The sequence below is a fragment of the Macaca fascicularis genome, chromosome 10 (genome assembly GCF_037993035.2).
Source record: "Macaca fascicularis isolate 582-1 chromosome 10, T2T-MFA8v1.1".
Classification (NCBI taxonomy): Eukaryota; Metazoa; Chordata; class Mammalia; order Primates; family Cercopithecidae; genus Macaca; species Macaca fascicularis.
Window position 1 is genome coordinate 90,965,778 of NC_088384.1, and position 11,338 is coordinate 90,977,115.

The window sequence follows — 11,338 nt, forward strand, 5'->3', positions numbered from 1 at the left end:
AGAGCCACAGTTGTAACTATGCCTTGTCCTTACATGTACTTAGTGCCTGTTCTGCGACAGTTCACAGTGCTGTAGACCAGCACTATTTGTCCAAAGCAGTATTGATACTTCTGGTTGAATACTTTAGTGCCCCCATCTCAAGTGATCATTTGGCAGAAGAAAAAGTACCCATGTGACAGTGTATGTGTAGATGCATATGAATAGACAAAATCAGGGGTGTTCTTTTTTTTTTTTTTTTGAGACGGAGTCTTGCTCAGTCACCCAGGCTGCAGTGCAGTGGCCGGATCTCAGCTCACTGCAAGCTCCGCACCCCGGGTTTACGCCATTCTCCTGCCTCAGCCTCCCGAGTAGCTGGGACTACAGGCGCCCACCACCTCACCCCGGCTGGATTTTTGTATTTTTTAGTAGAGACAGGGTTTCATCGTGTTAGCCAGGATGGTCTCGATCTCCCAACCTCGTGATCTGCCCGTCTCGGCCTCCCAAAGTGCTGGGATTACAGGCTTGAGCCACCGCACCTGGCCAGGCGTGTTCTTATGTTTTCTAACTGTGGGCAGCTTTCTCTCTCTTCTTCCTTTTTCTAAGCTTGTTGTTTTTATGATGTTCAAAATCCAGAAATTTCAAATTCTCTACCATAAGGGGCAGGTGGTACAGAAAGAAGGGAGTGATTAGAGAGTCATTTTATAATTTATCAAGCTATATATCTAACACTCCAGGGTTTTTTTTAACCAAATATGCACACAACAAATTAGCATATATCCTCACAATGGGAGAATGGCATTTATCTTACACCACCATGTCTACCTGCCAGCCAGGGTCATTGAACATACAAGAATCTAATAAATATGAAAGGACTTTGTGACAGCTAAAGCAAACCCCAAAGAGTTCCCATCATCACACTCTTATGTTGTTTTTTTTGTTTTTGTTTTTGTTTTTAGTTTTGCTTTTTTGAGACGGAGTCTCACTCTGTTGCTCAGGCTAGAGTACAGTGGTGCGATCTCAGCTCACTGCAACCTCTGCCTCCTGGTTTCAAGTGATTCTCCTGCCTCACCCTCCTGAGTAGCTGGGATTACAGGCGCCCGCCACCACGCCTGGCTACTTTTTGTATTTTTAGTAGAGACCAGGTTTCACCATGTTGGCCAGGCCGGTCTTGAACTCCTGATCTCAGGTGATCTACCCACTTTGGGCTTCCAAAGTGCTGGGATTACAGCCATAAGCCACTACGCCCAGCCTCACACTCTTAACTCCCAGTAGTCATTGAACTAACCTCTATCTCTCCTGACATTCATCAGTCTTCCTCATCCCACCCCAACCTCTACCCTTGGGGCAATCTAAGGCTTGATGTTTACTAGATAATACTTTTCTCTTTTAGTGTTTACCACATCCTGTGAGTCCATTAGGGCAAGAATGACTGTCCTCATTTTTAAAAGGAGAGACTTAAGGTAAAGTGACTTGCCCAAGGTCATATAGCTAGGAAGTGGCAGAACTGGTATTGAAGTTCACTGAAGACTTTGGACAAATTCAAGGGATCTAACTTCATTCAGCAGATGGTAGACTCAAAATTGGTGTTCAAAGAGGTGATATAGACAGAAAAGTAAAACAGTTTCAAAGGAGAATTTAGAGAAGTTTCAGGATGACAGATCCAGAAGTAATTATCAAAGGCATAGGGGACATCCTTCTACTGAGGGAAGTCTACCTTGGTCCTTCTCCACCAACTTGAAGCAAAGCTTCCTGCTGAATGGAACCTGTCCCCTCAAGCCAAAGTCTCTATGGGAAACCCTATTGGTACCAGTGGTGTAAACGCAGGAGCAGAGCTAGGGTAGGAAACCCATAGATGTGGATTGGGTCTGGACATGCAGGGAAAAGTGCTTGGACCAAGATCTGTTGACTTATTTTACTGCTAACAGGGTCAGGTGCCCACCTCACCTGTAGGCTCTGACTAATTTTGCATTTCTGAATTGTGTGGTGTCCGCATCCCTGCTAATGAGCCTAGTCCCATAAGTACATATGTATGTATGTAGACCTGTGTGTGCATAGTCATTTGTCCAACAAAAATTGACTGAGTGCCAGGCACTTTGCTAGGTGTTGGGAGATACGGCAGGGGTTGGGAGAAAAGATGTTTCACCTTCTTCATAGATGTCACTATCTAGATGGGAAGACAGTAATCAAGTAAACAACTAAATAAAATAACAGGAAATATGTACTGTGTGGGAAAGAAACATGGTGTTGGGATCAATAATAATAGCAAGGTTGGAGGTGGGAATCTATCAGATACTGTTCAGGTAAAGCCTTTCCAAGAAGCTGACTTCTTGGAAAGAAGAAAGCTGAGAATTGAAGGATGGGAAGGGACCAGCCAAGTGTTCCTCCTCGGCCTGAGGCCAGGTGAGAGGAGTTCTGGGGTAGAGATCGGGGTAGGATGGCAGGGTGGTTGGAGTACTCAGTAAGCTTAGGTTCTGCTCCTGTTCTTTCTGTTCCATTCCACCCTTGAAGGGCCTTCTCTCCCTTCCTGTACTCCTACCTTCCCGTCCCGCCTCATTCCCTCCAGAGGCAACATATGGGTGTATCTTGTCCCCATCTTGAGCTGTTCACAGTTCTTCCCTGCCCATCTCTGCAGATCTCATGGAACCAAGGGATTGACTTGTGGTGGCATGAGCTCATGCAAGAGGCAGGGGACGAGTGTGAGCCCGAGTGGTGTGATGCCGAGGATCCACTCTTCATCCTGTACACCAGTGGCTCCACAGGCAAACCCAAGGCAAGTGTGTGTGTGTGTGTGTGTGTGTGTGTGTATGTGTGTGTAAGAAGTAAGTTTCTGAGGAAACAAGTAATGAAATTACTTTTTTCCAACAACCCTGAGTTTTAGAAATGTAACATTGTCTTTTCTAAATCAAGTGAAGACATAAATCCTCCATCTATAGGTGGTGAGGCCCAGGGTGAGACAATTCAGGTGGAGGGTTTCATACAGCTGACATGGATATTCTTTCCCTATGCACACATGGTTTGGTTGAAGGAGATCTATTCTGTTAACTCAAGGCCAAGGGTGGGCACAGAGATCCCTCTCGGGCTTCTAAGACCATAACTCTTAGAGTTCAATTCCTTCCACATGGCACACTATTAACATGTAGTTCTCTGCCAGCACACACCGTGGGAACCAGAAACACTTAAGAAAACTCTGTTTCTTCCATTGACTTGAAAGCTATGTCACTCTACCTTCTGCCCACCCTACTCCTAAATTATCTCCATATGCTTTGGAATATCCCTCAATGAGCCTTTAGAAACACAGTTTTGGCCTCTCCTTCATAGAAATGGGGGTAGGGATGGAATAAACAAAGGGAATTATCTTTTTTTCCCACTCACTCTGATGGTGTGCAATTGAGTGTGTGGGCACATATACACAACAGAGGGACTATTAGTTATGAGTGTTCATGTGTGTAAGTGATGTGGGTGGCTCTGAAATACCATCTGAGGGTGCAGGTGTGAATGATGGACTGATAGACATCGTGTCATCAGGAGTGTGATCAAGGAGATGAGATGGGAGCATGGAGAAAAGGAGATGGAAGAGAGATGGATGCTGTGAAAAGGGTGCTGGCAGGGCTGAAATCCCTGAGGAGGATCTTCCTCCAGCTCTGTCCAGCCTCCATTTGGTGGTCAGTAGGGGTAGGCATGAAGCCCTAACCTGTTCCCCATTCTTCCCACAGGGTGTGGTTCACACAGTTGGGGGCTACATGCTCTATGTAGCCACAACCTTCAAGTATGTGTTTGACTTCCACGCGGAGGATGTGTTCTGGTGCACGGCAGACATTGGTTGGATCACTGGCCATTCCTATGTCACCTATGGGCCACTGGCCAATGGTGCCACCAGTGTTTTGGTGAGAAGGGAGCTGGGACCCATGGCCACCTGGCCTAGCTGGGGGATGGATAAGATGATCCTGGGTGACTACCTCCCAAGGCTTCTTGGTCTAGAGGGAGGGGGACTTATACAACCATCTGTTTCTTGGAGAAAGAGAAGTCCTGAGGGGGTTGCGTATCCTGACTAGGATGGTATCTTGGCTTGTCTGGTAAGGGAGTGAAGCTATGGTTGGTCAGAAAGGGCAAAATACTGAACATGAGGGAGTGGTAGGGGGATGAATAAAAGGACTATTAGGAAAGACTGGGAATGACCAGCCTTCATGGGTCAGTTTGAGGGGATTCCCACATATCCGGACGTGAACCGCCTGTGGAGCATTGTGGACAAATACAAGGTGACCAAGTTCTACACAGCACCCACAGCCATCCGTCTGCTCATGAAGTTTGGAGATGAGCCTGTCACCAAGTGAGACCCCTTCCCAGTTGCTGCCCCATGGGTATCCCTCAGAGCTGGGTGCTGGCCTTTGTACAGTCTCTTCCTTTCCATTGTCCCAACTCTCTGACCTGGAATAAGAGGACGGGGCAAGAGAAAAGCCTGGATATGTATGTCCTCCAGTAGTACTCAGAGCCTTCCTCTCTCCCATTCCCCTGTCCCAGGCATAGCCGGGCATCCTTGCAGGTGTTAGGCACAGTGGGTGAACCCATCAACCCTGAGGCCTGGCTGTGGTACCACCAGGTGGTAGGTGCCCAGCGCTGCCCCATCGTGGACACCTTCTGGCAAACAGAGACAGTGAGTGAAGGGTTCAGAAGGCTGGGGCCCAGGGACAATGTGGGAGGATTGACTCAAATTTCTCATCTCTGAATTCCCCAGGGTGGCCACATGTTGACTCCCCTTCCTGGTGCCACACCCATGAAACCTGGTTCTGCTGTGAGTGATGCTCCCCTGGCTGGTCTTGGGCTAGGCAGGGATGGTGTCTTGGGGCATTTGGCCTAGGTAGATAGTGGAGAACTGGACTGATAATGTGTGAAGAATTTGGGGTTCTGGGGCTCCTTGGGAGTTGGGTCAGAGTTGCCTCATTCCTCTTCTTGGGTTCTGTCTCCTGTTTGCTTCTAGACTTTCCCATTCTTTGGTGTAGCTCCTGCAATCCTGAATGAGTCTGGGGAAGAGTTGGAAGGTGAAGCTGAAGGTTATCTGGTGAGGCCCTGGCCCTTGGGAGTCTTTAAGGAGAGGGAGAAAGGGTCTGCCAAGGGTACTTTGCTTTAGAGTTAATAACCTAATCTCTCCTGGAGCTGCTTAGGACTGAAGTTTCATGACTGGAGGTTTGCTCACTGAGAGACCCTGGAGGGGACCCTGGATACTTTGCCTGCATCTCTTCCTTTTGGGCCATAAGTCTCCTAAGGGCCTTTTCAGAGTCGCTCAGATTCCTGATGGTACCTTTTTGGGTCTGGAAGACTTAGTCCCATCTTCTTTTGACAAATATTCTAAAGAAAGGAGGCTTTATAACATAGTGGAAAATCATGTAGGATCTGGAGTCACCCTGCCTGGGTTCAAATCCTAGCTCTGCCTCTTCTGTGACCTCAGATAAGTTACTTAACCCCTCTGAATCTAAATTTTCTAATTTGTAAAATAGGGTTTAAATGGTGCCTCTGGCTGGGCGCGGATGGCTCACACCTGTAATCCCAGCACTTTGGGAGGCTGAGGCGCGCGGATCACCTGAGGCTAGGAGTGGAAGACCAGCCTGGCCAACATGGTGAAACCCCGTCTTTACTAAAAATGCAAAAAGTAGCTGGGCCTGGTGATGGATGCCTGTAATCCCAGCTACATGGGAGGCTGAGACAGGAGAATCACTTTAACCAGGGAGGTGGAGGTTGTATTGAGCCGAAATCGTGCCATTGCATTCCATCCCGGGCAGCAAGAGCAAAATTCCATCTCAAAAAAAATAGTGCCTTTGTCTTCTATGGCTGCTTGCTTGATTGAGTTAGATAATCCACGTGAAGGGGTTAGTGGAGAAACTAACAATTAGTACTTGATAAACATTAGCTGTTGTGATTATTGTATTCATACTTGTAAGAGCCTCACCTGTCCCTTCAAACCCCCCCCCATTTCACTTTCCCAAGAGCAAGTTAGTAACAGGGGCAGGGTTTACATCCAGGCCTTCTGACTCAGCCTAGAATTCCATCCATTCCATCAATCTGCTGCCAAAGAATGCTACTGATTGGGCAATAATTATTTACTTGGTATGTGGGCACCACTTTTTTTAAATGACTGTTTTCATTTGTATCAAACTGGACTTGCTTTCCTCAAGGATTGCCCAAGAGGAGACACAAATTTACTAAACACTTATCAATAATAGTACACTGTGCTAGGCAATTTCCACATACTATTAATTTAATCCTCACAATAACTTTGGAAGACAGAAAGTATTTTCTCTGATTTACAGATGAGGATTCTGAAGCTCAGAGGGGTAAAGTTAGTTCTGTGAGGTCACCTAGCTAGTAAGTGGTAGAGCTGGGATTCCAAGCCAGGATCATCTATCTCCAAAGCCTGTATTTTCTCCTACTTCTCAGGAATGGCATTCAGGACACTTTCCCCCACGTTTAGAAAAGCTGTAATTATCTTCCAGTGAGACAGCATAGCAAATGTGATCACTGTCCCTTCTTTACTCCCCAGGTGTTCAAGCAGCCCTGGCCAGGGATCATGCGCACAGTCTATGGGAACCACGAACGCTTTGAGACAACCTACTTTAAGAAGTTCCCTGGATACTATGTTACAGGAGATGGTGAGCCTTAGCTATCCCCTTCTTGTACCTCCCACTAAGACATGTACCTTCCACTTCCATTTTCAGGAAGAGTTGGTGTGTTGCTATAAAAGAATACCTGAGACTGGGTGATTTATGAAGAAAAGAGGTTTATTTTGGATCATCATTCTTCAGGCTGTAAAGGAAGCATGGTGCTGGCATCTGCTTCTGGTGAGGCCTCAGGTAGCTTCCAATCACGGCAGAAAGCGAAGGGAGAGCCAGTGTTTGACATGGCAAGAGAGGAAGCAAGGGAGAGAGGGAGGAGATGCCAGCCTCTTTTAAACAACCAGATCTTACATGAACTCATAGAGTGAGAAGTCACTCATTACTGCAAGTGCAGCACCAAGCCATTCATGAGGGATCTGCTCCCCTGCTGCCCTGCCTTGACCAAAACACCTCCCACCAGGCCCCACCTCCAACACTGGGGATCATATTTCAACATGAGATTTGGAAGGGACAAACATCCAAACTATATCAGTTGGTTAGGGGTAAAGAAAATCAGAGAAGAATGTGTCCTACATGTCAGTATCTGGTATCTAGGCAGAGCTGCAAAGACTGTAACGGCAGGAATGAGTATAGCAGGAGGGGTCTCAGGATGTTGCCATCTGAACTTTGATGAATGAGGAAAGATGGACAATGTATACTCCTGTGTTGAAAGAGATGGGGCATGTGGCAGTGCATGATTATTATGTCATGTTTGTCTTCATGGTTGGAGTCTGTGTTTGTCCATCTATCCATCTACCAATCCATTCATCCATAAGATCTGAGCACTGTGATCCTGTGCCTAGGTACTGATCTAAGCACAGGTGATATTATAATGAATAATGTAGTCAAAGTCTCTTTCCTCATGGGGATTCTAGTAAGGGGAGACAGACAAACCCAGCAAACTTAAATAAGCTTATCTTAGATAGAGATAAGTGCTATTAAGAAAAATAAACAGGGTAGCATGATAATGAGTGTGTGCAGGGATAGCTACTGTACACGGGATCGTCGGAGAAGAGTTCTCTGAAGTGACATTTGACCAGAGGCCTGAAGGGTGAGAAGGAAACAGGCATGGGGAAATCTAGAGTAACAGTGTTCTGTGTAGAGGGACGCAGCTTGAGATGTCTGAGGAATGGACTGAAGCCTGTGTGGCTGGAGCGTAGCAAGCAAAGGGAAGAATATTACGTGACGCTGGAAACGTACGTAATATAGGGGGGGTCTTGTGGGCCATGGTGAGGAGTCTGAATTTTATTCAAAGTACAGTGGGGAACCTTTTGGTTTTTTTTTTTTTTTTTTTTTTTTGTGAGACAGAGTCTCATTCTGTTGCCCAGGCTGGAGTGTGGTGGTGCGATCTCGGCTCACTGCAACCTCTGCCTCCGGGGTTCAAGCAATTCTTCTGCCTCAGCTTCTCGAGTAGCTGGGATTACAGTCGGGTGCCGCCACGCCTGGCTAATTTTTGTATTTTTAGTAGAGACAGCATTTCACCATGTTGGCCAGGCTGGTCTCGAACTCCTGATCCACCCACCTTGGACTCCCAAAGTGCTGGGATTACAGGAGCGAGCCGCCGCACCTGGCCACCTTTTGGGGTTTTAAGCAGGGGAGTGCTAAGAATGTATTCACTGTTTAGAAAATAACTTTGCCTGATTTATGGAGAATAGAGTTTGAGTATACTATTGCCATGGAACAAATTATCCCAAAAGTTGGCAGCTTAAAATAACAAATATTATCTCACACAGTTGCTGAGGATCAGGAGTCTGTGAACAGTTTAGATGGGTCATTCTCATTCTGGGTCTCTTGTGAGTTTCAGTCAAGCTGTTGGTAGGGACTGTAGTCACCTGAAGGTCTGACTGAGCCTGGAGGACCTACATTCATGCTCACTCACATGGTTGTTAGCAGGAACCCTCAGTCCCTCACCTCACCATAGGACTACTCAAGATGTGGCAGCTGGCTTACCCTAGAGCAAATGATCTGAGACAATGCAACCAAGACAAGCTAGGTGTCTTCTACAACTTAATCTCAGAAGTGACATCCTATCACTTCTGGCAAATTCTGTTGATGACACAGACTAACCCGAGTACAATGAGAAAGAGGACTGCAGGGCTATGAATACCAAGAGGCAGAGATCAGTGGGGCCATCTTGGAGGCTGGCTACCACAGTGGGCAAGAGTGGAAGCAGGAAGACTTGTTAGAAGCCTACTGCAGAGGGTGTGGCAGTTTGGTAATGTGGATCAGGTATCCTACTGTAGGGTTTTTATTTATTAGGTTTTGCATTTCTTCCCAGGCTGCCGGCGGGACCAGGATGGCTATTACTGGATCACTGGCAGGATTGATGACATGCTCAATGTATCTGGTGAGGGCCATGGGCCACCTTCCCATCTTATTAACTCTGCTTCTCTGACAACACCCAGCCAAAGCCTTCTGCAAGAGCCCAGGAGTGTCCTTTGGCCAGACCATGTACTAAGCATAGCATTCAGTTCTGGGTCCAGGTTTTAGAGGAGTATTGAACACTGGAACGTGCCTAGAGTAGGGGAACTGGGATGGTGGGGTGACTGAAAGCATGTCATCTGAGGAGTGAATGAAGGGCCTTCTCCTTTTGACCAGACCAGGACTGCCCCATGGGTACAGATGAAGCAGGGGCTGGGGCAGAGGCTGAGATCTCTCTCATGGCGCTTCCTTTCCCTTGACAAGGACACCTGCTGAGTACAGCGGAGGTGGAGTCAGCACTTGTGGAACATGAGGCTGTTGCAGAGGCAGCTGTGGTGGGCCACCCTCATCCTGTGAAGGGTGAATGCCTCTACTGCTTTGTCACCTTGTGTGATGGCCACACCTTCAGCCCCAAGCTCACCGAGGAGCTCAAGAAGCAGAGTGAGGAGCCTCCCCGGGCAGGGACTATAGGGTCTGTCTTGGAGGCCCAGTTATCACTGCAAGTTGTTGGGGAGGGGCTAGAGCAAGCTGATCCCCAAACCACAAACAGATTCCAGGGGGTCCCATGGGCTGATTGCCCTTTTCCTCTTCAGTCTTCACTAGTGTCCCACTAGGATAATAATAATAGCTAACATTTCTAGAATACTTTGTGCCACCACTAGGCTAAGTGCTTTAAATGAATTACCCCACTTAATCCCTAGAGTCACCTTCATTAAACAGATCTTATTGTTACCTTCATTCTAAAGATGATGAAACTGAGACTCATAGAAGTTAAGTCACTTGCCGAAGGCCACACTGCTAGAAAGGTGGCATTTAAACTCTAGCAGGCTCATTCTACAGCCTGAGTTCCATAAGATAAAATGGGGGAGTAAGGAGACAGTGTGTTGAGAGTGAGAGAAGCAGTGAACCTGAGGCTGCCTCTGTGCGTAGAGACTTGAGGAGGAAACAGGTAGGGAACAGAGCCATCTCTACTTTGGTTTTTTGAAAAGTCTGGCTAAGGGTGCTGAAGAAATGCTTGATGATTTATTGGTTACAGTTAGAGAAAAGATTGGCCCCATTGCCACACCAGACTACATCCAGAATGCACCTGGCTTGCCTAAAACCCGCTCAGGTATGTTCAGAGGCCTCCATGGATTGGGATGGGCTGAGGCCTGGTGGTGGTGGGGTATGCGTGGATGAAAGCCTTTGGCAGGGCTGGGGTGGGTCAGTGCTTTCACCAAGTAACTAAAGGTCTGTGGTCTCCCAGGGAAAATCATGAGGCGAGTGCTTCGGAAGATTGCTCAGAATGACCATGACCTGGGAGACACGTCCACTGTGGCTGACCCATCTGTCATCAGTCACCTCTTCAGCCACCGCTGCCTGACCATCCAGTGAACATGATCCTGACCTTTACCCAGGATTCCCCCTGCTCCAAACTTTGCCCATCCTCTTTGCCCCCTCAGGAGTGCTGAGGGCCAGCGTTGACCCACACCACCCTCCCTAGACCAGCTGTCTGGGACCAGAAACCAGCTTTGTCTCCGGGTGGAGACAACTTCCTGTGACTGCCAGGCAGAAGGGACAGGGCCCAGGTCAGCCTCGTCTGCTGTGCCCCCAGACTGCAGAGCTCTCAGAACCCAGGGATGAAAAGGCTACCTCTCCTACCCAAGTTAAGTGTTCAGAGAGGATATGAGGGCCTCCACTGAAGCAGGGAGGCAGCTGTGTAATCCTATGTCAGCTCTCTTAGGAAGCACCAGTACTTACATTGGGCATGCACTTGCCCTTAAAAACAATAGTCTGTGAGTCCATATTTTGCTGCTTCTGTTCTGGGTCTGAATTCCCTTTTGTGCCAGATGCCAGTACTGTCCGCCCATTGGCTTCAGGGGCTGTGTGGGCAGATTCAGTATCCAGAGGGCATTCAGATCATTTGCTTTTTTGAAGGAGTAAATGTGTTTTGTTCCTAGGGCCAGAGGAGCTTGTCTTCCTTGTCCTCTGTTCCCACCCTCCCCTGAACAGAACCCAGCCCATGAGAGACATTCTCAGATGAAACTCTGTTTTCTTGCCTCAGTCAGGCTCAAGCCCTGTGGTTGTAGGAATAAAGCCTGTGATCTCAAGAAGTGGTGACTTGTTTTCCTAGGTATCTGTGCCCTGATGCTGTATATTCATTAGTGGCTCTGATTTGTGTGGCAGAAGGGAAGGGAGGGGTATTTCCTAGGACTACCCCCAATATCTTCCTTATAGAACTTTTGGTTTGGGCAGAGCCAAGGAGGCTTCACTGACAGGCCCTTTGACAAGCCCCTGAGCTAAGCAGGAAAGTG

General features: G+C 47.7%; 1 protein-coding gene across 30 annotated transcripts in view; it reads left to right on the forward strand.

Moving 5' to 3' along the window:
- The window catches only part of ACSS2 (acyl-CoA synthetase short chain family member 2), a 52,582-nt gene extending 41,448 nt beyond the window's left edge, over window positions 1-11,134 (forward strand). For 10 of the 30 annotated variants that reach the window (XM_005568795.5, XM_005568797.5, XM_074005133.1 and 7 more), the window contains 11 exons: window positions 2,612-2,749; window positions 3,693-3,863; window positions 4,173-4,306; window positions 4,498-4,630; window positions 4,712-4,768; window positions 4,955-5,035; window positions 6,512-6,620; window positions 8,902-8,970; window positions 9,309-9,485; window positions 10,081-10,155; window positions 10,291-11,134. In XM_005568795.5, coding sequence (XP_005568852.1) covers window positions 2,612-2,749; window positions 3,693-3,863; window positions 4,173-4,306; window positions 4,498-4,630; window positions 4,712-4,768; window positions 4,955-5,035; window positions 6,512-6,620; window positions 8,902-8,970; window positions 9,309-9,485; window positions 10,081-10,155; window positions 10,291-10,418 — 1,272 coding nt within the window. In that variant the 3' untranslated portion in view covers window positions 10,419-11,134. The remainder of the gene's footprint in view (window positions 1-2,611; window positions 2,750-3,692; window positions 3,864-4,172; window positions 4,307-4,497; window positions 4,631-4,711; window positions 4,769-4,954; window positions 5,036-6,511; window positions 6,621-8,901; window positions 8,971-9,308; window positions 9,486-10,080; window positions 10,156-10,290) is intronic. The other 20 variants (XM_074005129.1, XM_074005145.1, XM_074005134.1 and 17 more) reach the window with 7 other exon arrangements.
- Window positions 11,135-11,338: the final 204 nt, after the last annotated feature.